Genomic DNA, 27,716 nt, shown 5'->3' with positions numbered 1-27,716 from the left:
TTAAGCTTGAGTTTTAGTAACCAGGAGGCTATGTTTCTAACCTCATAATTGCACGTTGAGGAGCACAAAATTCTGTAGCTGGTGGAGTCTGAGTCAGTTCTATGACAGTGTTAGGGCATCGGGGGTCCATGGCTAGAACTGTATTTCAGTATACTTGGTTGCCAATGTATACCATTTCATGCATTATGAAAACATTATTCTAAGAGTAGGTGTCTCCAGACTCCCAAAGGGGTCCATGACCCACCCCACAAATTAGAACTCCCTGTAAGATTTCTTTCACTTTCCCACAAATATCCAGTGTGGAGCAAAGTATGTATCAGAACAGAGAAGTATCCTAAAAACTCTGCATTCTTTATGGATTAAAAACTCACTTCTCTTAGTGGTTGGTACAGGAAAACTACCATGGATATATTTAGACCACCACTGCAGATTTTCATAAGAATTGCATCTTCATGAGTGAAAATATAAACCTCCTGCTTTCCTCTAACCACTGTGGCTTTTCCATTGCAAGGAGGAAAATGGAACTGCTACATGAGAGGTAATGCTTGCATGATTATAGTAGCATTCTATTTAGAATGAAGCAAAGGAAAAGATACTATAGCAAGTGGCACAGTAACATTAGCCACAAGAGAAATGGGCCTAATAGAATTGTTTTTATCATGGCCCAGGTTAATTATCCACTGAGAGGTACTTGAGATGAATAAATACAATTGCTGTGTTCTCCAATATTCTAACCCATTGTACCTTAAACTGTACTTGAATTCAAGTATACATTCCTAGCCTTTTAAAACCTCATTGGTAGAACAGAAGTAAGTACCCACAGACTAGAGTAATTCACCCTATACTTTCTTTAAAAGCATCTGCTTGGAATCAAAATGTGTAATATAAGCCCAGAAGATATTTATTTGGAGGAGATCCTTCTCATTAGGCTATAACGTTGGGACAACATGCCACCAAAACATCCAATTTATGTAGTCTTTGATTTCCATCTCTATCTGCAATGATAGCCTGGGTAAATCTGCTTATGGTTGGCAACCATGAGATCTGGAAGTAGCCATGAGCTCTTCAATGGAAAGAACCATAGCCCAAGAGAAGACTTGGAGGACGTAGGTATGAATAGAGCCCCACCGCTGCTGTCATAGCCTCGTGGTCATGGGAACATCATTCAGTCTCTAAGGACTGAGATGTCCCATCTGTATCCTGAGAAGACAAATTGGTTTGTTCACAGCCATCGTCAGGGCCACGGCTCGGATTCTGGGACTCCCAGATTAATGCTGCATTGGCGCCTTGGGGAACTGCCAGCCTCTGGCCCAGAGTAATGATAACTGCAACTGCCTCCAGGGCAGAGGTAGGGAGCATGAGACAAGATAGGCCTTGGAGGATCTGGCGGGCGTGGCTGAGAGAAGAGGGGAAGCTCTTCTGGAAGGACCAGAAGCTATACAAGCTATAGAAGCAAAGATAGAAGTGGAGAAGAAGGAGTAACAGAAGGTGGCTTGGAGCTTTGCCTAACCAACTTGAGTTTTTATAAAGGGAAGAGAGCAAAAGATGTGGCTGGATGGGTAAGGCCAACTGATGGTTGGTCTTGAATGGGCTACCGAAATCTAATTGTGTGATCTCAGCCTAGATCCTAAAAAGAAGGGCTGAAGGCAGTTTCTGAAATTAGATCACTTCTCCAGATGCTCTTACCGAATGGCAGCTTTAGAATTCTCCAGAACGATCCTTTTCCCTTGGTGTCCTCATTGGTTATTAAACGATTTCCTCTATCTCTGGCAATAAAGATTTCTTGAATAGTATTATCTAGCAGTATCTCTTGAACTTGTTCAATGTTCCTGAAACGGCCTATTTAGACTTCTGCAGAAAGCCTTCTCCCTCACCGTTCCCATGCAGCTCTGTCCCTGTCATACGAATGGCCACCCAGAGCTGCCAGTCCCCCACTGAATAGTCCCCCACTTCTCCCAAAGACTCTACTGGAACCCCATCATTAATCTGCACATCTCACCTCTCCCTCCAGCGTTAGTTCAAAACAGGATCTAGGGCAAGATTGGTGGAGGCAGGAGAGCCAGGTGGAGCACAGGAGTGAATGGCTCCTCGCAAATGCTATCTGCCCTCCCCCCAACTCCACCCTGCACCCCTTCTCCACACTCTCCCTTCCTTATTGTTAATTACCAGTCTCAGCACTGGACAGTGTGAGGCCCCAATCTCACCCACTTCCTAACTTGCTGTGGTCCCAACTGCTTATGCAAAGAAATAGCCCAGGGGACTATCTTCCTGTAAGTGTTTTCTAAAATATGGGTGTGTTTCCCGACTTCTCTAAGCTAACGGGGGGGGGGGGAGTGGTATTCAGGGGCTAGGCTTTTGTCTTCCTATTTTTGCTCTTTTGCAAGAAGGAAAAACCAAAGTGCTCTTATCCTTAGAACAGGAGTCACAAAAGTAAGTCTGCTGGGGCTGGCAGGTGACCTCCAGTCTATATGTGCGTCGCAGGTCGGCAGTTTGCAGCTTAGAGAGCCCAGGAGTGCTGCTGGTTTGGTGCATCCCAGGGTATGACCCTCAACTTCACAGTGAGAGATCTCATTCTGGATCCATCTCTTGGACGCAGCTGAACTCGTGAGAGACCGACATACAAACTGGAATGGCATCGGACTTATTCTAAGGAGAGCTGTAATGGACAGACAAGCCTGAATGTTCGAGTCAGCCTGATCTGGTGAGTGCATTGTTTCCTTCTTCAAAAGCGACACGGAAGGCCCCATTAGAAGGCTGCTTGGTGAACACGGAAACTGACTGAGGATAATTAGTTGGACGAGCCTCACGGTGAGCAGCACCACACGTCCATAGTCTGATGCATCCATCTGTGAAGCTACTCCTGCCAAAGGGATATGAATACCTCCCCGCGGAGTGTTTTATGGACACTGAGAAATTCTGACTCTCCGATTCAAGTTTTTATAATAAATAGCTACGATTTACTTGAACTTGACTCTGCGCATTATGTTGCACAGCCCTGAGCTTCTTATATCCATGCCCATATCAGCCCGTGGAATGAGTAATAGGACTCCCATCTCACTGGTAAACTGAGGCATAGAGAAATTACGTTTCTTGCTTCAGTCATGCAATTAGTGAGTGGGACCACCCAGATTCAAATCTAGGTCTATCCGGTATTAACAGCCTATGTTCTTAACCACTGCTTTCCTTTTTACTAATTTCCTACTATAAAAGGGAATTCTATCTCCAGTTGGCCCCCAGTTTGGTAACACTAGTTACACGACCTTCCTATGGGGGCCTGAGTCTTTCAAAGCAATTTAGGCACAGAGCTTACCCACCGATCATGACTCATCTTGTTAGCCTAAGGCTCGGAGTTGGGGATAGGAGTGGGGGAGGGACACATCTCATTGTCACTACTCTTTCTTTCAATCTGAATCACTGTAAATACCCAGAGCAGGAGAGGGACCCCGGCTGGAAGAAATCAGAGGCATGAGGAGGAGGCATCAGGAGGAGAAAGAGAAAGACAAGAGAGGTGGGAAGGAACCAATAATTCAAGGGATCCTTGGGGGTTTCTGGGTGACATACCCTGCTTCCCTGTCTCCCACGGAGAGCCCAGATGTGGTACTTAGTGCTGAACACTTTCTCAAGCCGCTGAGGCCACTTAGAGCAAAGGAATTCTCTTTTCCGCATGCCAGGCTGGTGAGAGAGGCCCAGATGCGGCCAGTAGTTAGGTTCAGTTGTACTAATATCTCATGTGACCTAACCACTTTGTTCAATGCGTTCTAAAGAAAATTCTCTCCTGAGTTTCAAAATACTGTTTTCCATTTCTAACCACCGCCCCCCCAAAAGGGGCTGATCCTCATAGAACGTTATCAGGAGACATTGTAAAGTAAAAACAGGCATTGATGCAAGAGAGGTAGCTGACTGTCAAGAAAACATTATCCCAACCTCCTCTTCTTGATCCACTTAGAGATTGGATACTTAATATTGGATTCATTTAATATCTCCCCACACACACACACACAATTTAGCAGGGGGAAGAGGATTCTTTCTGCCAAGAATTTTTAAAACTGCAACCCTCTCATTGTGGAATTATCATCTTATCTAAAACATTGAAATCCCAAGGGAAGATGCTGCCATTTTCCCACAGTCGTGGGTTTATTATTCCATTTACCCACAGCTTCAAGTGTAGGACCTAAACCTCCATAGAAGGGAAGATCATTCCCCCACAAGTTCCCAATTTCTAATCTTGAACACTTTCAGGACACTCGCTGTGCTTTAGCTCTGGGCTGCATCTTAAGCTGAAATGTATTACCTGCCCAGGACATTGCATTTTATACTAGCCAGCATTTCTGAGTGCTTCTCCATGCGGGACATGATGGAAGTACAATATACACAGATTAGCTCGTGTAATCTTCACAGTAACCCTACGAGTGAAATATGATTATGACTTCCATTTTATATTTGGGGAAACAGAGGCAAAGTGGCTGAATAACTTGCCCAAAGTCACACAGCTGTCAGTCCAAGGGTTATAATCCAAACTCAGCCAGTCTGTCTACGGTACCCCCAGGTAGCCTTGAAGATGATGAGTTTGACCTACACCTGAGGAGTAGATCTGGGACCCAGCCCAAAACTGCTCCCTTGATGACGAAGGAATTTGCTGGAGAAATTTCTCTGCCTTAGTCTGGGAATAGAAGTAAAAGATCAGACTACTTAGTAAGAGGCTATATTACCTCAGCGATTAGGACAAGAAGAGGAGCTGGTACTCTCCTGCCCAGACCCAGGCTTATTAAGATAGAATCGACAAATAATACTGTGTAAGTTTAAGGGGTCCAGTTTGATGGTTTGATACATGTATATACTTTACTCTGAAACGGTATTGTCCATCACTTCACATAATTACCTCTTCTCTGTATGTGTTGTGAGAACATTTAAGATCTACTCTCGGGGTGCCTGGGTGGCTCAGTTGGTTGAGCGTCTGCTTTTGGCTCAGGTCATGATCCTGGGGTCCTGGGATAGCGCCTGGAGTCAGGCTCCCCATTTGTCAGGAAGTCTGCTTCTACCTCTCCTTTTGTCCCTCCCCGCCCCCACCTCAATCGTACTGTATCTCTCAAATAAATAAAAGGTTAAAAAAAAAAAACCCTACTCTCTAGAGCTGGTATTTTTAAAGATGGAAACTTACTTCAATTAAACTGTAAACATGGTGCCCTGTCTCATAAGAACCCAACATACATGTATTGTTGCTTGTTGCAAATGTGGTTAATGACTTTGAGTAACAACTTGGTAAAGACCTGTATCATTGAGTTAGGCTGTGTCAAGTTAATTTAAGTAATGAAATACCATGTACCTCATTTGGTTACATTTGTAGAGCACTCCTCTTTTTTGGCCGTAAACAATATCTCCCTAGATCTCTTCAGGGAGAATTTATTTTCCCCTCCCTTCATCATGGCATGCTTTAAAAGCCTGACATGCTAGGCCTTGAATTTACTGAGCCACATCAAAGAACAGTTGAATAAATAAAAAGATGTATCATATTCCCGAAAAGGATAAATGATTATAATAAGAATGCCAGTTGTTTCCAAATTAATATTTATATCTAATGTAATTTCAATCAAGATTCTTATGGGTTTTATTTGGTCTGTGTGGAATATTAATTCTCTTCAACTTGCCAGTGTTCATCTTCTCAAAAAAATAAATGGGCAAGAGCTTCAGGGTTGTTGTTTTTTTTTTTTTTTCTAAAGAAGATTAATGAAGGTAAATTTTCCAGACAACTTGCTAAAACATATGATAACATTAACATAATTATAATAGTATCCTATGGGTAGGAAAATTGACAGATCAATGGGATTAAAAAAGAATGAGCACGGCTATTGGCTTTAGTGTAAAAAATAATTTTGAATGTAAGGAAGGTGACACTGTAGGTCAGGGGGAAAGTCACTGCCAAGTCAGTGCCAAGTCAGGTGCCAAGTCACTGGAATAAGATTTAAGAAGAAAGCGTTCAGTCAAATCCTAACTTCACATCCTAACCCAAAGAAAACTACTGATGGATTAAAGTGAAGTGTTAAAAAAGAAGAAAATAGTAAGAAAGCTGTAAAAGGAGAACTAGTTTTCAAGTTAGCCAAAGGAAGATTTTTTTAACACTGTAGCTTCACACAATATTAGCAGTGTGCCTTATAAGAAAAATCCATCTTTTTATTGGACCCCAGTCCTGGATCAGTCACTGACTTCTATGTGATTGGGGGCAAATCACTTATATTCTTTGGACCTTGGTTTGTTCATTGGTAAATTTAGGGCATTGGATCACACCCGTCCCTAAGATTTCTCCTAGTTCTGACAACCTACCATTCTGATTCTGAGCAAAATCAATTTCCTTTGGTTCCCTTCCTTTCCCTCTTCTGACCGCCACCAAGATGTAAAAAACAGAAAAGCAGATCAGGTGAAACTGTTTTCTCTTCTGATTGTGGAAACAAAATTCACAGAAGGTACTGATGTTTTCTCTTTGCAGTTATGCATTTCGCAAAGCATCTATTGAGTGCTTATTGTAAACCTGACCTTGTCCTAGTGACTTTTACGGGTTACCACTTTTAATACTTATAGTGTGTCAGAGAGATCATTACTTCCATTTTACAGATAAGAAACCCAGGGTGGGGGTGCCTGGGTGGCTCAGTGGGTTAAGCCTCCACCCTCGGCTCGGGTCATGATCCCAGGGTCTTGGGATCGAGCCCCACATCGGGCTCTCTGCTCCCTGGGGAGCCTGCTTCCTTCTCTCTCTCTGCCTGCCTCTCTGCCTACTTGTGAGCTCTGTCTGTCAAATAAATAAATAAAATCTTTAAAAAAAAAAAAAAAAGAAAAGAAAAGAAACCCAGAGCACAGAGGCTAAGATTAATGACCAAGCTTTTTAATTAATATGTGGCTTATTCATGGGGCACCTGGGTGGCTCAGTGGGTTAAAGCCTCTGCCTTCGACTCAGGTCTTGGTCCCAGGGTCCTGGGATTGAGCCCTGCATCGGGCTCTCTGCTCAGCAGAGAACCTGCTTCCCTTCCTTTCTCTCTGCCTGCCTCTCTGCCTATCTGTGATCTCTGTCTATCAAATAAATAAATAAAATATTAAAAAAATATGTGGCTTACTCAGAATTTGGGCCTATATTTACTTTTGACAGTCTGTTTCAGACTGTCAAATTATCTCAAAAGAAATGATGAAAAGGACAGGGTCTTACATACACACACACACACAGACACACACACACACACAGACTACCAAGATGACTAAATACTATTCCCTACAGATCAGACCTCTACTGATGAATAATGAATTTTTTTAACGGGCTGGATTTGTATATGGGGTGAACGCCATCCTTGACTTAAGCCAAAATACTTGAATCGGACGCGTTCCTAGCGTGCTCTCAGGTTTGCCTGGCCGTCTCTCCAGCAGAGTTTACTGATACAGCATAGAAATTATGGCAAAGCCCTGCGGAGTCATTGAAGTGAAAGTCTCAATACTGCTCAGGAAGGGATGCCAAATTAAATAAAGAGAGCCCCCAGGAGTTCTGCAGCTGCGTGCCAACCCAGCTGCCGGTATGAGGTAAATGAGGACCAAACTCCCTCTCACTTGTGACCCTTGCCAGTATTTAAACAACAACGCCTAGAGACTGGCAGAGTATTCTAGACTAAGGCGATGAATCGCCAGTGCAAAAATAATTATAAGATGTGATAAACCCATCCACAAAGTCTTTCTTTGGTTTTCACTGAAAGGGCCACCACTTAAACTCACTTCCTCTCATGGGCCCCCACTGAAGGCTGAGACCACCGATTCAATCTAAGTATCAGTTTGAAATACACAGCCCTAAGTTTACAGAAGAAGAACGGCAGAGAACCCAGAGGTCTCCGGTTGCGGTCTTTTCATATCTTGTGACAATGTTTGAGTGGTGGTGTAGTATAATATTCACCGATATGCAAAAGTCACAAGGGTGAGCAACTCAAGTCATTCTTTTTTCTTATATGAGATGTAACAGACGTGTAGATGAAATCCCAGTGCTTTATTGTTCTCTTGTAATCGCTTTTCCAGAAGGTTTAAATTTCTACTGGAACGCCACTGAGCAATGCTATTAAATTTACAGAGGAAAAATAGCAATAAGAAGTAATTAGACTTCTATTTGAATCCATCGAAAAAGCCCTGAATCCAGTATGTTTCAAGCTCCTTCGAAGAAACGTTTTATGTAAAACCAAGTTATCCCTTATCTTTTCACTTTGCAGAATGGTCTCACAGTAATGAAGCACAGTGATTACAGTTGTTAGCTATATACTAAACTTCTGGTCAGTTTTTTTCCAAAATGTATTCCAAAGAATACTGGTTCTTTGGAACGTGAATAGGTGTTCCATGAAAGGAGAGTTTTGTGGCCCCATAAAAACAGGAAACGTAAGGTTGAAGCAAGTTAGGCTGACCTTTACACCATTAAGCCACCTGGAGTCATGGCCTGGCTGTAGTGCACCATGAACCTTCCAGAGGAGGGTGTCTGTGCAGTGAGAAGTGTTGTCCAAACCTCTCCTGACCCTTTTTCACAGAATAGTTCATAGAACTATACTCCAGAGGAAGGCACTTTGGCAAGTTTTGCTTAAGTGCCCCATTTTAACTATTTTCACTGGAAAAGTGTTAGGACAATACTACATATTTTCCTACTTTGTCTGACATTAATGTAGCCACTCCTCCTTCCCTGGCTTTCTATTTATGTGGTATATCAACCTTTTGTTGTTATCACTTAAATTCAAATTCACCTTGGGGTACCTGGGTGGCTCAATTGGTTAAGCATCTAGCTCTTGATTTTGGCTCAGGTCATGATCTCAGGGTCATGAGATTGAGCCCTATGTTGGGCTCTGCTCTGGGGATGGAGTCTGCTTAAGATTCTCTCTCACCCTCTCCCTTTGTCCCTTCCCACTGCGCATGTGTGCTGTCTTGCTAAAAATTAAATTAAATTAAATTAAAATTCATCTCTTATTGATAGCATATGGTTTTATCTTGTAGTTAAAATACAGTATGATAATCTCTGCTTTTTAATTAGAGTGTTTAGTCCATTTTCATTTAATATAATTATTGACATGCTTTGATGTAGAACAATTATTTTTCTACTTGTTTTCTATTTCTAACATCTCTTCTTTGTTCCTTTGTTGTCTGCCTAACTTAGGGTTTTATGATTTAAAAAAATTTTTAATAGTCTGTTATATTTTGAACTACACTTCTTTGTGTTATTTTTAGTGGTTGCTCTAGGATTTACAATATGCATCTTCAACTTATTAGAGTTTCCTCAGAGTTAATATTGCACCAGTTCAAGTACAACGTAAGGAACTTGCAACTAGGGGCATCTGGGTGGATCAGTTGGTTAAATGTCTGCCTTCAGCTTCGGTAATGATTCTGGAGTCCCAGGATTTAGTCCCACATCAGGCTCTCTGCTCAGCATGGGAGTCTGCTTCTCCCTCTGCCCCTCACCCCGCTGCTTGTGCCCTCCCTCTCTTTCTCCCTGTCAAATAAATAAATTAAATCTCAGGGAAAAAAGAAAAGGAACTTGCAACTATAGAATTCCATTTATGCTATTGTCCCAATCTTTTGCGGTAATGTCATGTGATTTAAATGTATTGTAAACTGTTATAAATTTTTGCCTTAAATAGCCAGTTGTCTTTCAGAGAAATTAAGAGAAGAAAAACACATAGTATTTTATATTTACAACAGACATCTAAGTTTCCATCTTGTGTCATTTTCTGTCCTAAAAAACTTCCTTTAAGCATTTCTTGTCTGCTTAAGGCAAAGCAACACATGCCTACTGGTGACTCATTGTTTTCTTTTGCCCCTCCCCCCCAAAGTCTTTATATTGCTTTAACATAGAATTGTGGGTTGTCAGGGCTTTTTTTTTTTTTTTTTAATTCAATGCTTTAAAGTTCCATTGTTTCTAATAAGTCAGTCATCATTTGGATCATTGATTCTCTCTATATAATGGATATTTCTTTTCTTTTTTTTCCCTGACTGCTTTCAAGTTTTTCTCTTTGTCTTTAGCTTCCAGGGGCTTGGTTATGTTGAGTCCATGTGTTTATCCTCTTTGAGGTTCATTGAGCTTCTTAAGATCATCTGTAAATTTGTGTTTTCCAGAAAACTTGGAGACATTTGGCCATTATTTCGTTAAATACTTTCCTCCACATTTCTCTCTCTCCTCTCTTTCTGGGACTTCAATCTACAAATTTTACAACATGATATTGTCCCATGGGTTCCTGAAGACCTATTTTTTTTTTCTTAAGATTTTATTTATTTATTTGAGAGAGAGAGAATGATAGAGAGAGAGAGTGTGAGAGGGGAGAGGTCAGAGGGAGAAGCAGATTCCCTGCTGAGCGGGGAGTTGGATGTAGGACTCAATCCCAGGACTCCAGGATCGTGACCTGAGCCAAAGGCAGCTGCTTAACCAACTGCCCAAGATCTATTCTTCTAAAAAAAAATTTTTTTTTCTATTCTTTGGATTAGATAATATCTGTTGATTTTTCTTCTTCAAGTTCACCCTCTTTCCTTCTGCCCATTCCAATCTGCTGTCAAGCTTATCCGACAAATTTTCATTTCGCATATTCCACTCTTCAGTTCTAGAATTTCCATTTGGTTCTTTTTCTATAGTTTTCATTTCTCTACCAAGAATTTCCATCTGTTAATTCCTTATGATAATATTTCCTTCAATGTCTTTAAAGTATGTATAATAACAGCTTTAAAGTCTTTATCTGCTAATTCTGCCCTCTGAATCATCTTGACATCCTGTTTCTTTTTTAAAACTACTTTATTAAAGTATGATTGATATACAAAAAGCTGTGCATATTTAATGTATACAACTTGGTGAATTTGAAGATTACATGTACACCTGTGAAACTATCACCACCATCTTTACCATAAAACATTATCTCTAAGATCTGTTACAATTGACAACTGTTTCTCCTGTGTAAACGTTTTGCCATTTCTTTGTAGATAGGGTGAATTTTTTATTGTTATGAACATTATAAATGATGTGTTATGGAGACTCTGTATTCTGCACCTTGCTCTCTAATGTGTTCATGACTGTTCAAATAGGCAATTAATTTGTTAGACTCAAATTCCACAAACTCTCTCCTTGGTGAGTAGCAGCTGAAATCTCTGCTCAGTTTTTTTCAAATTGTTAACTGGTGCATCTTTGCTGGGCTCCTTAGAATCTCTTCCATTTAGGTGTAGCTTAGGGGGAATCTCTTCCATTTAGGTGTAGCTTAGCGGGAATCTCTTCAATTTAGGTGTAGATTAAGGATCTGCCAAGGATTTGTATGGCATTTATTTGTAAATTTTGGGTCTCTGCCGTTTTTTTTTCTGGGTTTTCCCCCTCATTTTCAGCCTTTTTAGAGCCTATAGGCCATTCTCTGACTTTTCTAGCCAGTAAGACTGTGACTTCCTTCTGCATCTCCTGGACTGAGAAGTGCTTCCAGGCCAGAGTCACATACACACAAACTCCAGCTGTTGCAGTCCCCTTTTTGCAAGATCAACTTTCTTCTAGCTTCTGTGTTATCTTCAGGAGGGTTAATCAGTTATAAGCTACTCCACCATTACCAAAAGCATAAGTAGGCCACTATTGAGTCTTGCTTGGCATTTTATTACCTTTATCAAAAAGAAAAACATTTGCTATTTATATATCTTTGTTAATTGCTCCTTCCCAATATGTTATAAGTGGATATATATATATATATATATATATATATATATATATGTATTTTAAGATTTTGTTTATTTATTTGACAGACAGAGCTCACAAGTAGTCAGAGAGGCAGGCAGAGAGAGAGGGGGAAGCAGGCTCCCTCCTGAGCAGAGAGCCTGATGCAGGGCTTGATCCCAGGACCCTGGGATCATGACCTGAGCCAAAGGCAGAGGCTTAACCCACTGAGCCACCCAGGTGCCCCAAAGTGGTTATATATATATATATATATATATATATATATATATATATATTTTTAAATGTTCTTTTGTTCTATTCCTTCCTTAAATGAGATAAGACAGGACAGATGAACTCTAAATTATGAAATGCCTTGAGGATACTATACAAATACTTATAATATATGTTGTAAATATAATAAGAGAAGTACAAAAAAGCTATAGAAACTGGGAGGAGGAAGAAATCAGAAGTGATTTCCTAAAGGAGGTTACCTTTAAGCTAGTTGTTAAAAGGTGACAGGAATTTAGTAGCCGGAACTAAGCGGGAACATTCTAGAAGGAACATTAGAAGCATTGCAGAAAAGTGGGAGGCTGGAGACTCAAGTCTTATTGGGTACAGCTGTAAATATAATTTATAATTCAAAATCAATACTTAAAATTTCATGGCATAAACATACTGCCACACACAATATGAGTGACTCTCACACCAATGTTCAAGGTAAGAAGCCAGATACAAAAGGATACATACTGTAATAATCCCTTCATGTAAATTTTAGAACAGAAAAATAATAGTTGGGTGTGAATTCAGAATAGTGGTTACTGTTGGGTTATCGGAATGACTGACAGGGAGCATGAGAGAGGCCTTGGGGATGCTTGCAATGTTCTACTTATTGTTCTGGATGCTGGCTTCCCAGTGTCTGCTTTGTGAAAATGTATCAACTGATGACCTTGTGATTTGTGCCTTTTCAAAAATGAATGTTATACTTTGATAAAATTTTTATGTAAAAAAAACCCCAATTTCTGATATGAAAAAAGTTTATATTGTGCATCTTTATATATTAATTCAGTAATTCCTCACAATGGCCTCATGAAAGATCAGTGATGCTGAATTTTATGCAAAATTGGATTATATAAATTTGAAATACCATGACATAAGATAATAATAATAAATTATTGCTGCATACACAGAGTTTGAGATAATTCAAATCCCCCTAACTTTAAAAAAATAAAATAAATTTCACTTTCTATAAAGCTGGTGCAGTCTGAGTGAACTTAAGGTATATTTATACTGGAGTTTCCACAGAGAAACACCATCTGAGTAACTAAAAATGCCCTGTACTATTAGGATATAAATTCCACAAATGTAATAAATAACAGTAGATTAAACACAGCAGTGATTTCTCTCATGTTACATAGTTTATGACTGATATGGCTGTTATGCAGTGTCAGGCACCCCCACATTTTCTATCTGTGATCTAACATGGCTAAGAGGGCTGCCAGGCTCCCACCATCATGTCTGTATTCCAACAGTAAAGTCACTATGATTGCTATACTACTGGCCAGAATCCTGTCTCTAAAACATATCAAGCTGCAAAGGGAGGCTGGGAAATGTAGTTTCTGACTGTGTAGCACATTGGAAGCCATGCAGAAGTTTGTCATAGCTGCCATTCTTTGTCAGACTGTCTCAATTCTGTGAGTTCAGAATTATGAAATGCCTCTAGGAACAAATTCTTTACATAAAATTCAGCTGCCCTGCAGCTAAGAATATCCATATTTTACAGAAGACACAACTGAGACTCAGCAAAATTAAATTACTTTCCCCAACACATTGCTAATTAAATGACAGAGGTAGGATGGAAATCCAGTGCTCCAAGTCCATGACCTTTGCTCTTATGCCACAGATGCCTCCCAAGGGAGTTTTTCTTCTAGCTCCAAGAATGCTGATAATCCTTAGTCTGAGAGAAAGTGAAGTTCCTATCTCTATGAAATGATGCTGAGAAAGGGGACAGAGTGATATGGTTTTACCATGAGGACAGGAGTAGGGCTGGTGACCTGAGCTGTGTCTGGCTTGAAAGTTTCAAGAACTCAGGAAGCAAGAAAATGTAGTAAGAAGCACTGTGCCATGAAGAAGTGATGTGCCCTTTTAGTTCTGCCTCTATTAGGCAGATCGGATGTGTGTCCTAGCTATTTTCCCTTCCCGATCATTAGTATGCCATCCATCATGGAGGAGGACTGGGGCAGGATTGGATGTGCAGGGTTGTAGAATCTGGCCATGCAGTTTTAAATTCTCCAAGCAGAAGATTCTGGAGCACAGTAGAAGGGCATGACATACTTCCAAACCTCACCCCTCCCTGCCCCTCAGAAATATTGCTGGTAAATTATCAAAATATTGAGATTCTTAGAAATGCTACAAAATCTGGAGAGAAGACAATCAAGCAGGCATCTTTATCTTTTTTTCTCTTTTGACAAGGGGACTTGGAAGAAAGAGGTGAAATTGGAAAGCAAATAACATGTCTAATTCTTCCAGAGAAAAGTGACATTGTCAGGATTCTGTTGAAATGACCCAAAACCCTTGGGGCTAGAGGGAGGGAGGGAGGACGAAGTAGAGAAAATTCTGGTACAGGATGTTCATCAAAATCTTGGGAGAGGGAGAACAGCCCACATATTTTAACAAAGACTGCATGTATCCTAAAACAGAGGCTTCCCTGACCTAAGCCCTCAGATAACAGAAAGGCTGAGAACACTCAGAATACCCAGTTCTCGCATGTTGCTGGGAAAGAAAACACACAGGTAGCAGACAACAGGGAAGGAGAGGCTACATCAGAGCAAGCAGATAGTTGGGGCAAAGCTGCCCAAGAACATACAAGGGGGAAAGAAATGGTATGGCCACTATACTGATTTATTATATAAAGGCCAGTATTTCATCCAGAGCTAACAAAAGTGTGGGAGGGGAGAGAGGGACTACCATGGGCTGCAAAAGACAAAACCTAACCCAGAAAAAAAAATCTAACTCAAGGAACAGAAGAAATTTTCTCACAATTTCTTCACATTATAGCACAGCTTGATAGGAACATAAATTAAGTAAAACTAGAGCTCAGCCAGGAGATGATAAAATAGCAGAATGAGATTTTTAAAAAAGGGAGGTTGCAGACACAAGGAAACAAATTGAATACCAAAATACTTTATGGAACTAATAAATAAACTATAAATAGGAAGAATAGAGCAGACACTGCTCAACACTGAAATATGGGCATGGAGAAAAGACTGTAAGCACAGCAAATACAAAGGAAAAAGACAAAGGAAATTAATTAGAAGTTAATAGATAATGCATAGTAGTTTGTTATAGGCTAAGCTGCTATAACAAAGAAATCCAAAAATATAATGCCATAAATAGATCAGTTTATTTCTCACTCACAAAACAGTCCATAGGTAAGAAGTCTCTAACATAACTGAGAGAGGGTTCTTTCTGTCTGGATGCTGTCTCATCTCATTCCTGTGGTTACAGACATTCTTGTTCCAGTGGCTGAAGCTGACTCCTCTCTACACCCATGTTTTAGCCCACAGAAAGGAAAAAAATAGTCCAGGGCAAGCATTCTAAGGAGATGGACCAAAGGTTATGCTTATCACTGTTGCTTATGTCTTACTGGTCTGAATTTGGTCACATGTCCACATTTAATCACCAGGGACAATGGGAAACAGAGCCTGGACTGGACAGCCATACACTCAGCTAAAAGCATTCTATTCTAAAATGAACCAGGAGAGAATGAACAGTTAGGTACTACAACATGAAGGATAAAGATGGGCCAACACTTAATGACACTTGGTATCTCTAAAATGGAGAACCCAGCAAATGAAAGAAAAGATATATCCAACAATATAATGGAAGAAAATTTTCCACAAGTGAAGAAAGAATGAGATCTACAAGTGGAAAGAAAGCACTGAATCCCAGGAAATTTTGATTCTGAGTATGACATCAAGGTATTTTCTAGTTAAACACGTGGACTTCAAAAATGAGGAATGTTTCAGACATCCAGGCAGAAAGAAAAATCACCAAAATCACCAACAAGGGGTGAGGAATCAGGCTACTATCAGATTTCACAACAGTCATTGTAGAAGACAATGGGTCAGTGTCTGCAAAATTTTGAGAAAAGAAAGGATGACCCCAGGTATCATTCAAGTATAAATATTCATGAACACTTGTTGGAAAGGACTGCTTTTTAAAAAAATTTTTATTTTTTTATAAACATATAATATGTTTTTATCCCCCAGGTGTGTGAATCACCAGGTTTACACACTTCACAGCACTCACCATAGCACATACCCTCCCCAATGTCCATAACCCCACTCCCCTTCTCCCAACCCCCCTCCCCCCAGCAACCCTCAGGTTTTTTTGTGAGATTAAGAGTCACTTATGGTCTGTCTCCTTCCCAATCCTATCTTGTTTCATTTTTTCTTCTCCTACCCCCTTAAGCCCCCATGTTGCATCTCCACTTCCTCATATCAGGGAGATCATATGATAGTTGTCTTTCTCCGATTGACTTATTTCGCTAAGCATGATACCCTCTAGTTCCATCCATGTCATCGCAAATGACAAGATTTCATTTCTTTTGATGGCTACATAGTATTCCATTGTGTATATATACCACATCTTTATTCATTCTTCTGTTGATGGACATCTAGGTTCTTTCCATAGTTTGGCTATTGTAGACATTGCTGCTATAAACATTGCATGTGCCTCTTCGGATCACTACATTTGTATCTTTAGGGTAAATACCCAATAGTGCTATTGCTGGGTCATAGGGTAGTTCTATTTTCAACATTTTGAGGAACCTCCATGTTGTTTTCCAGAGTGGTTGCACCAGCTTGCATTCCCACCAACATGGTAGGAGGGTTCCCCTTTCTCCGCATCCTCACCAGCATCTGTCATTTCCTGACTTGTTAATTTTAGCCATTCTGACTGGTGTGAGGTGATATCTCATTGTGGTTTTGATTTGTATTTCCCTGATGCTGAGTGATATGGAGCACTTTTTCATGGATGTCTTTTTTGCAGAAATGTCTGTTCATGTCTTCTGCCCGTTTCTTGATTGGATTATTTTTTCTTTGGGTGTTGATTTTGCTAAGTTCTTTATAGATTTTGGACACTAGCCCTTTATCTGATACATCGTTTGCAAATATCTTCTCCCATTCTGTCAGTTGTCTTTTGGTTTTGCAAAAGCTTTTGATCTTGATAAAATCCCAATAGTTCATTTTTGCCCTTGCTTCCCTTGCCTTTGGCGATGTTCCTAGGAAGATGTTGCTGTGGCTGAGATCGAAGAGGTTGCTGCCTGTGTTCTCCTCAAGAATTTTGATGGATTGGAAAGGACTGCTTTTTAACCAAAGGCAGGCAACTAAGAAATCAATTAAAATAGAGGAGCCTGTGTGGCCCAGTCAGTTGAGCTGACTCTTGATTTCGGCTCAGTCATGATCTCAGGGTCATGAGATTGAGCCCTGCATCAGGTTCCACGCTCAGTGTGGAGTCTGCTCAAGATCCTCTCTCCTCTCCCTCTGTCCCTCCCCCATTCTTGTTATCACTGTATTTCTCTCTCTCTCCCAAAAATAAATAAATAGATGAAGTGTAAAAGACTCTTAACTGTAGGAAACAAACTGAGGGCTGCCGGAGGGAAGGTGGGTGGAGGGATGGGATACCTAGGTGACAGGCATTAAGGAGGGCACTTGATGTAATGAGCACTGGGTGTTCTATGCAACTGATGAGTCACTAAATTCTACCCCTGAAACTAATAATACACTATATGTTAATTGATTGTAAATAGAATTTTAAAAATAAATAAATAAAAATCTTAAGGAAAAAAAGTCAATCAAAATGAGGAACTTGGGGCGCCTGGGTGGTTCAGTGAGTTAAAGCCTCTGCCTTCGGCTCGGGTCACGATCCCGGGATCTTGGGATCGAGCCCCGCATTAGGCTCTCTGCTCAACAGGGAGCCTGCTTCCTCCTCTCTCTCTCTGCCTGCCTCTCTGCCTACTTGTGATCTGTCAAATAAATAAATAAAATCTTTAAAAAAAAAATGAGGAACTCAAGCATAGAGGAGCCATGACAGGGGATCCATTTACACGTAGGGTGAAACTAAATGATCCTAGTGATTATGGTTTAAAAACAGAATGTGGATATTATAAATCTGGACAATGTAATAATAATAATATAATAAAAAATTGGGAGGTGAGGGAGGGGGATATGGGTAGCAAGAGAGTTCTAATGTTCTCATCTTTTGAAGATGGGGTATATTATTCAAATTTAAAATGCAATTAAAAAAAAAACTAAATGTTTTTCATAATCACCTTTATTTAACTGCAGGGTAGGCGTCCACAAATGACTGCCTGAGGGCAGACCACCTATTTTTGTACATAAAGTTTCACTAGAACATAGAGCCACCATTTGTTTACATATTGTCTATGCTACGTTCCAGCTCTAACAACGGACCAGAATAGCCTAATACATTTGCTGTCTGGCCCTTTAAAAAAAATGCCAACCCTTGCAGAGGAATCTTTTTAAACTCCTAGGAATTTTGTGGTAAAAAATATTGACTTGAGGTTTAATAATTTGTTGAGTTTAATTCAGCCTTTCCCCCTCCTATTAAATTCATGTCAAAAATTAAGTTTAATAATGTAATATAAATCCTATTTTTATAAAATGATATATTAATCATTCCAAAGATGTCAGGATAATGGATCACCTAATGATATTTGGCATGGTTTCTTAAACTTTCATCTTTGTGTTTTTCTACATTAATTGGAATCTTTATAATGAGCATATATCATTTTTTACCAGAATCACAAAATAGAATGGTTTTTCTATTTGAAAACACTAGAAGCAAATATACCAAAGATATTAACAATGATTAATTCTAGCTGGCAGGAATGTGATTGCTATTTTCTTTTTTAAGCTTTTCTATATATATTTTTTAACTTTGAAAAACAATTAAGCTGTTACAGAAGGTTTAGTCATAAAGCAACAGAGTTTTGGAAAGAGCCACGACACACCAGCTACAAAGAACATTGTTCTCTTTCTATGGTAGTCCATATCATGTTATACAAGCTACAGAGCCTGGTTCCAGCCCCCAAATATAAAGCATGACATAAAGGAGAAGCCAGAAGCAGATGATACTCCACTGCTGTTAGGCAATCAGCACTTTCATAAAGCTGGTTTCTTCCATTTGCACCAACCTACAGTTCCCCCAGTTTTGTCCCCCACCCTGCACTCCTGGCACACACACCATACTCCAGCCACCTGAGATCCTCACCTTCCCTGAAATCTTCACGCATCTGTATTGTGCCCTGCTTTGTCGCCACCATTCTCTCTCTCTCCTTGCATCCTCTTCTCCGCGTGATCTGTAACTCAGTGCTGCTTTTCAGACACAATTTTCAGTTACTGCAGTCCATCCCAACCTTGGCTTCACATCAGAATCACCCAGGGAGCGTGATGCCCCGGCTCCGGTCCCGCTATGAGGATTTATTGGCCCAGAGTTGGGGCCCAGACAGCAGTATTTTTAAAAAGCTTCCTGACAGATTCTAACATAGAGCTCGAAGAGAGTCACCGTGAAGCCTTCTTCACCGCCGGCATGCAGTGTCAGTAACTCCCTCTTCCGCACTCCCATTGCCCTGAGCGTGCCCATCCCTCCTGAAACTTAACGCCCATTGCACTGAAGTTAGCGTTCTATAGTAGATGCTCAGTGAGGGCTGAAGGTTGCACATGCGTTCTCCCTCCAAGCCAGCACACACACAGGAGGTCGTCCTCACCAGGGAAGCCGGACGGCGGAGGGGGCTCATTTCTTTCTGTGATCTCGACAGGATGTCAGCCCCCAGGTGTAACTCTCTTCTCCATGTCCCTACACACACACACACACACACACACACACACGCATACACACAGGCACACGTGCGGGCGCACACACCACATCTGGCTTCACATGGTTGAGATGGACGCAATTGAAACAATTAAAGAAACCAGGGTTATGAGCGTGCTGGCTGCCTGACCGGATGCTAGCATCACCTGCCTTCCAACCTCTCCCTTGTGTCACACTTCGATTGTGGTTTATGTCGGATCCTGCTGCTTGGGCTATGAAGAGCAGGCTGTCGGCCGCACTTTGTCAAAGACTTTCAGAAAATCCAGATAAAGGATGCTCTGTGCTCCGAAACTGCCAAACCTGTACTTTACCTCTTCACGGTGCTCGACAATTTTATTTAAGTGGACTCTTCTCTCTTCCTCCAGTTTACCTTTCCCTCCTTGACCCTGATATCAATCAGACAAGTGGAGACCCTTCCCTTTTTGCTACTGAAAATCTACTATGCACGGGCCATGCCAGCCATACAGTACCGTGGGTGACTGGGACATCCCGGAGGCCACTTGGGTCTGGGGGTGAGGTCTTGGGTCTCTGGGGGTGAGGTGGGGCGAGGAGAGCTGAGGATGAGAAAGAGACCAAGGTGGACTGTCAAGGTGGAATTTCCATAATGACACAACCTGCCCTTGAACTCCTCGCTGTCATTAAGGCAAGGCCTGTGGAAGGACACCTGCGTGGCTCAGTTAAGCATCTGACTTTGATTCAGGTCATGATCCCAGGGTACTAGGATGGAGTCCCTATGTGGGGCTCCCTGCTCAGTGGGGAGTCTGCTTCTCATTCTCCCTCTGCCCCTCCCCATGCTTGTGCTCTGCTTTTCCCTCTCTCTCTATCTCAAATAAATAAAATCTTAAAAAAAAAAAAGGCAACGCCCATGACACTCCCTTTCCTCTTCCTGGAAGGCAGGAAATTGCACTGTTTACTCCTTCCTGTTAAAAAAAAAGAAAACCTACTTAGGGTCATTTTAAATTGTCCTCACCAAACATTTGGTGTTCACGGGATGGTAGAAGTTTACAGTTTCCCTTAAGCCCCACCATCCTTTGTTCAAACATTTTTTAGCCAATAGATACTTATTTGGGGAGGTGATTTTCTCCCTGCCCCCTGCCCCCCCACAACTCTTGATGAATTTCCCTTTCTTTTCCCATTACCTTGAGGAGCAATAAGATATGGTACAACTGAGTCCAATGGCAAATTTCATTAATGTAAAATCAGATTAATCTTAAAATCGAATAGTATTTCTAGCATACTAGAAATTGTGACCTTCAACAAATCTACGAACATTTCAGTCTTAGTTCCTTATTAGCTAAAGAGCAAATTGTTACCTAGTTCCTTTAGAAGTTATGCAGATTAATTAATGTTTGGAAAATGATTTGAACATTTAAATCAGTCTATAAATACCAAACAGCTGCTTCTTCCCTGCTGGGAGGGCCCAGGTAATTCATAACCTCTTCTAATAAAGGTAAAAATAGTGTACTTGAGCTATACAATTAAATGTGATTTATATGTAATACATATTAGTCTTTAAAAGCTAGAAACCATTTAATAGGAACAATTCATATTTCATAACTATAAAAAGGCATTTAATGACTTTAGAAAAGGTAATCATCTACTGTAACTGATCCAGATATCAAGTCTTTAACTCTCTCTGAGATTTTCCAGAGTCTACTCCAAGTTCATTTTTAACCTATTAATGTTGACTGGTACATTTATCTTTTTGTTTTTAACCTTTTGTTTATTTGTTTGTTTTAGAGGGAGAGGAGAATCTTAAGAGCAGGGCTCCATCTCACAACCCTGAGATCATGAACTGAGCCAAAATCAATAGTCAGACAATTAATCAACTGAGCCACCCAGGGACCCCTGATATATCTATCTTGAAATTCTCCCAGTTTTCTCATTTTTTTTTTAAACTCTCACAACCCTAAATAATTTCCTGGGAAATTTGCCTGTACAAAACTTTGCTGTATTCAAAACCTCTTCTGTCAAGATTTAGCGCTTTTATATCATAGTCATTAAAATTGAACAAAATCTTAATAGTTCCTTTATTAACTACTATAGTGACTTTGCATAGTAGAAATCACAACATGTTAATTGCATTTAATTAACTATTTTAAATTACACAAACTCCTGACAGTAGACAATAGCACAGGGTACTCATGGGCAATAAAACTGGAGCTGCTATCGCTACTTTATTAAAACTTAATGAAACTATTCATAAGCTTATTTATTGTTTACAAGAAGAAAACCGTGTTTCTTTTGAAAGCAAAACTGCCTGCTGAAAACAGATTTTTGGTTGTCTAGGTGAAGGTTCAGAAGTTAATAAAAGGCTCTACCATATCCAACCTCACAGTTCTACCAGCCTCTCATCGCACTAATCCCTACTTCACACCCATCCCTGTCCTCCAAGCAGATGCCAGGAAAGGTTAGTGATTCAATGACCATCTTATGTGCTGTGGAGTCTATGGGAAAGAGCAATGAGGTGGGATGTGGGATAGGGGGCCTGGGTTTGAATTTGGGCTCAGCCACTAATTCTCCTAGGTGACCTCAGACAAGTCGGGGTCTTCACTCTGGTCTGATTTTGCTCCTCTCTAAATCAGAAGGTTGGACTAGACAACAACTAGAGTCCCTTCCACCTCTAAAACCCAGTGTCCTACTGAATTAATATTGATTGAGATGTTGGTGTTACTACATGTTAAAATTATCATTGTATTTAGGTGATATTATTAGAAAATTTCAAGCTTCTGAGCAGATAGTTTTGTTGTTGTTGTTGTTGTTTGAGCAGATAGTTTTTGATGCTATTCTGGTAGCACTTAAAAAATTTATCTCAATATACTACTATGCAAAAATATGAAGCCAAAATTAATGCAATGGCATTTAAATCATCATGTCTCAGTCTAAATTCTAGTGTTCGTGAAACCAGTGGATTTCTAGTTTTTAAACAAAAGGTCATATCATCTTCATCTTGGTATCCCTAGTGTCCAGAACCATGTTGGCTGAATGAATAAAGAAATGAAAGAGTAAGCAAATGAATGAGTAAGGCCTGAGTATTTTAAGTACCTTCTCTTCTTTTCTCTGCTACTTCATTTAATTGGCTGAAGTGTTAAAAAATGCCCACGTGGATCCCCTTTTGTATGTCAAATACAACTAAGTGAGATGGTCTTTAATTATTCCCATCTTACTTTCCATCTGTTGTCTGGAATAGTTTGGACCTAAAGATGGTTCCCAAAGGTTCTCTTGGTCTTTGGAGATAAAAAGTTCTCTCTGGTCTGTCTACTGACCTATTGCTTGAGGAAGAACAGAAGAACTCAGAAGAACCCAGAAACATTATAAGTCCCTTAATGTGTGAAGCTCACAACTGTAACTATTACTTTTCTAGTTATAAACCATTATTGTTCAGAGATCTTTATGACATATGATTTTACTTAGTTTACATATTTACTCCTTGGGAAAATGGAATGACTCCAGCAGAGTTCTTGCTTTAGTACCATCTTCTACTCTTCCTGGCTCAAATTAGGGTGAATGAAATAGTGAATGAATCAATGAATCAGTGTCCATTTTGGTAATAGACATAATGAAAAAAATTGCTGCAAAACAAAGGTGAATCTAGAGCCACGGCAACTTGACCCAGGAAAAAAAAAATCACATTTTCATCCCTCAACAATCCACCAGAGAACACAGGTCTGCCATAATATTTGTAATTAATCAGTCAGTCAGTCAACATGTATTTATTGAGTACTCACCATATGTCTGGTACCATGCAAGGTAATAGAAGCATCAGGAAAGCTCAAGCTGTGGAACTGTGGTCACAGTGTCTAGATTTTTTTTTACATGTTCTTGATACCCTTAGCTGTCATCTCAGGTTCACACAAGTTCAGCCAGAACTGAAGGATTAACAACACCCAGAAGAGAGAGATGTTTTGGAAAATGCAGGATGAACTTTCTGACTTTTTCTCAAATTATCTTGTTACATCTAAAATAGAAAGCAAGCTTTGCTTTGCCTTGCCTTGCCTTGCTTTCCTTTCCTTTCTTTTCCTTTCCTTTTCAGTGGTTAAGAATATATGTCTCAGTACACAAACCAAACTTTTAGGCTGTGTGTGACCTCAGGCAAGGTGCTCTCTGGTCTTGTTTAATCAACTCCAAATTCTACAAACAAGGCAGGCTTGACTTGGACCTTCCCTCCATTCTCTGCTAACTGCTTTCTCTACCTTTGCCCACGTGCCCTTCCCCCTGCTCCTCACCAGGCCAAGCACATTTTCTTGTGGGCCTTTACAAGTACCTCTATCTCTGCCTGGAAAAGTCGCTTCCTTAAGCAACTCTTTTCCTTCATAGATGATCACGATTTTTAATACATTTATTATGAGTTTATTTAATGTCTTCAGCCCTCCTACAGGCTCCATGAGTTCTCTCTGGCTCACCACTGCATCCCCAGCCTCCAGAATAGCTCCTGTCACATAATAGGCACTTAACAAATGCCAGCTGAATGAATGAACGTCTAATCCCTAATCCATTCTTCTGGAAAGTAAGAGTATTATGAAAGTTTAATGAGACAATGGGGTTAAGTAATGACTTCCCAAAACAGGTAAAGTCATGGGTCTCATACAAATATAAAATGAACATATGTGAAATATTTTATTTATTTAACTCGTTGATTAAAAGAGAGAGCTGTAGGTGTACCTGGTGGCTCAGTTGCTTAAGTGTCCAACTCTTGGTTTCAGCTCAGGTCATGATCTCTTGCACCTTGAAATCAAGACTTGGGTCAGGCTCCACGCTCAACAGGGAGTCTGCTTGAAGACTCTTTCCCTTTTCCCTCTGCTCCTCCCCTGACTTGTGCTCACTCTTCCTCTCAAATAAGTAAATCTTAAAAAAAAAAAAAAAAAAAAAAGAGGGAGAGAGATCTATAGGATGTCACAACTGGTTTAAAGGAGAATGCAAAGGACACACATTTGTAGCTCAGGAATTTTAAAATAAATTAGCAAATAGATACAAAATTGACCTTTCTGTGGGAAGGAGGTGTGTTCCTTGTCCAGATAGAATTTATTTTCAAGTCTATAGATAAGAATTATTTGCATTAGTATCAGTTTTTTTTTTTTTACAAATGAACCTTAATTTCTACAGAGTTGTGAAATAGCTCAAAGACTAAGTCCAGATAATTCCCAAAGACTTCAGCATTCCATTCAAAAGGTGTCCAGTAATCTCTTTTGCTTATTCCAAAACTTAAACAAAAATATTCTTACAGTCTTCCACCATTTTCATTAAAATGATCTCCCAAAACAATTTTTCCCCCCAAAACAAGGCTGTTCTCATTAGGTTTGTCCTGATTATTTACACAGGTGGGCAAGAATAATCTGTCTTAAGTTTGGTCTGCTGGAAATTTTCCTAAGGAATCTGATTGAACTTTTAAAATCCTCTATTATTATCTTAAGGCTGGGAAATCAAGCCCAAGAAACTCTGCCCACCACATTTCAACTACAAGACCTATAAATCTGGGTAATTTCTTTTTTTCAAGAAGAGTTCCAAATATCCTAATGTTCTTGGGCCTGGACACGACCTTCCTACCACCTGCAAGAATGGAAACGCTATAAACATGTACCAGTCCAGGTTTTTCTGAAGGCTTTGTAAACACTGGCTCCATAAAGTCAACCTTAGTTCTTTAAAAGTGACTTGTCATTCATGATTAATAAGTATCATTCTGAAATATGAAATTCCAGACAAGGTCTTGGTTGCATAAGTGATTTTTCCAATTATATCTTAGTAAAAGGAGAGCAGATTTTTACTGAAAATATGCAAGTAACTATATTGCCATGAAAAGTAAAGAGCCTCAAAGAGAGTTTCTGAATTTGGGAGACAATGGTGAGCCACTTTAAGTATTAGAAGTTTGATTTCCTTATTTCCTAGAAATCTTAAGAATATTCAATTTACATAAGCACTTACTTCTCTCTGTAAGTCAATCTGAACAGAGCTTCTTTAATTTGAGACTTTACAGTCTAATTTATTAGTACCATCTGGAGACAGCAAAACATTCTATATTCATAATGAGAGATAAAGGCCTTTCTGAATGACAGATACATAGACTTAGATATAGACGTAGCTTATAGTGTCAACTCTATAATTTAACCTACAGATGGAAAATGAACACTGAAACACACCTCCTGGTCCAGAAACCACCTTCTTTGTGGGCATGACATTCCTAGCTGATTTGAGCTCAAAATACACAAGTGGAAAAGCAAAAGACTAACAGACTATTTTCTCTATTGTCCCCTCACTCAACAAGGAATTAGATCTCTATAAGACATTAATCCATTTATGGAGATTGCCAAATTCCCAGTCATTGTATCTACCAATAAGGAATAATTTAGACATACATGAACCAAAAAAGAAAAAGAAAAAGAAAAAAACAAAAATTTAATAGGCAGTAATACTGAAATTAGAAAAACAGTCAATAAGTTTCTATTGCCACTTTGAATTTGCTAACAAAATATATGCCTAGACCTGGTCCCTTGTGCAGTGCATCGTTTCTTCCAATTTCAGGTGAATCTTCTGCTCATCTTGGCAAGATCTCCAAAATTATTAAAGGACATATATATTTTAAAGTAAAATCATGATTCTTATACAACTATAAAAAGAACACATCAAGATTTTATTGAGCTCATTGATTAAATGAGGGTTTCAGTAGGATGTTACAATTAGTTCCAAGGAGAATCCAAATAGACACTTTTACAAATCAAGAGTAGTGAAATAAATTTGCAAATGGACACACCACTGGCTTTTGGGGGATGACAGAACCGTCATCCCTCTGTGTGACAGTTTATTCACATGCATATAAAACAAGAAATATTTGCACTTATTTCAGTTTTCTATAAATTAATCTTAATCTCTAGAGAACTGTAAAAAAGACTCATCAAAAACAAAGGTGATTACAGGGGTCAGATAACCTCCAGAGGTTCCAGCATTTCAATGAAAAGATACCCAGCGTCTTTTGCTTATCCCAAAGTCTTAACTTTTTCCTTCTGATGGTAAATGTACACACATGTGTTTATCTAAAATTAAGTCAATTGCTCCAACCAGTACTAAAGCAAAAGTTAAAATCATGCCTATATTCTTTGGGATTCTCTTCGAGTTCAGTAATGAAAATATACGGAATTAGAAGGAGCTCTGTTTTTCACATCTGCAAGTCAGTCATAAGTCTTGGAAACGGGATCTAATATTTAAGGGTAGAAAATAGTTATGAGGACAAAGAGTTACTCTTAATACCTTAAGGTAGTTAAATCCAGTGTTAGAAAAATTAAAACCTGAAGCCCTCATTTCAAATGGAGCTTAAAGAGTTGCACTCTGGATGGGCAGTTCTTACATTTTAGAAGTACTCAAGATTGACCTGGAATGCTTACTAAAAAATATAGATTACTGGGCCCCAATTGTACCAATTCTCAAACTTCAGGGGACACATAAATTATGTCCTGGAGGCTTCAGTACTGCAGATCCCCAGGCCCTGACCTCAGAAATTTAGACAGGCTCGGGAGAGGGCCCAGGAGTTTCATTTTAATAAGAAATCCACCCCCCCAAAATGATCCTGCAGTAAGCAAACTGAAGATTTCTCTTTGGAATCATTGTTTTACAAGTGAAGTCTTCTCCAGCTCCCCAATCCCTCAGTGTTCCTTTCTCTGAATTCCTGTAATACTAGACTTCAGTATCCTTAATAACAACATAATATCGTCATCGAGGTCCCCAGGCAAATGGAAACCATATCTGCTCCCCTTAGAATCTGGGCCAACTTCTTCAGCTTAGTCCAGCTTGGTACACGGCATGCAGACGAGGGTTTCCTTGAGACCCAGAGTGCCTTACTGTCCTTCCTATTACATGAGAGCAACAAGAGGCTGAAGCCCTATCACAAGGGTGTTTCGCATCCTCCCTGGCTTTCTGGCTTCCACACAATAGATCCACCTTAATGAAAGCATTACACCTGCCAGAAGGCTTTGCTCAATTCCTCCTGGATTGATTAATTAATTTATTTAACAGTCTTTTGGCCTTCAAAAGCGCTGGTCCCAGCCATGCGGATATAGTACGAGTTCTAGGAATTGTCAATTAGGTGCGTTAATACTATCCATGTTGTACAGTTACACTAAATTCATCTATTTGGGCAATCACATCTTCTGGTGACGTGAGAAAT

The 27,716-nt window shown here is 39.9% G+C and overlaps 1 protein-coding gene and 1 long non-coding RNA gene across 15 annotated transcripts in view; one reads left to right on the top strand and one right to left on the bottom strand.

The window, feature by feature from the left end:
• Window positions 1-27,716, top strand: part of IQCH (IQ motif containing H) — a 191,303-nt gene that overhangs the window by 39,198 nt on the left and 124,389 nt on the right. For 8 of the 12 annotated variants that reach the window (XM_082736986.1, XM_082736985.1, XM_082736980.1 and 5 more), the window contains exon 6: window positions 21,854-21,974. The exons of 2 other annotated variants lie outside the window; for them this stretch is intronic. In XM_082736986.1, coding sequence (XP_082593112.1) covers window positions 21,854-21,974 — 121 coding nt within the window. Of the gene's footprint in view, window positions 1-2,481; window positions 2,967-21,853; window positions 21,975-27,716 lie in introns of those variants that run through there. 2 more of the 12 variants (XM_082736982.1, XM_082736983.1) reach the window with 2 other exon arrangements.
• Window positions 1-27,716, bottom strand: part of LOC309867884 — a 44,605-nt gene that overhangs the window by 7,927 nt on the left and 8,962 nt on the right. For all 3 annotated transcript variants that reach the window (XR_014313371.1, XR_014313372.1, XR_014313373.1), the window contains exon 2: window positions 24,227-24,409. This is a non-coding gene — a long non-coding RNA (uncharacterized lncRNA). The remainder of the gene's footprint in view (window positions 1-24,226; window positions 24,410-27,716) is intronic.

This window comes from Mustela nivalis (assembly GCF_964662115.1).
Source record: "Mustela nivalis genome assembly, chromosome: 6".
NCBI lineage: Eukaryota > Metazoa > Chordata > Mammalia > Carnivora > Mustelidae > Mustela > Mustela nivalis.
Note: the sequence above shows the minus strand (reverse complement) of the source record. Positions and strands in the feature narration are given on the sequence as shown.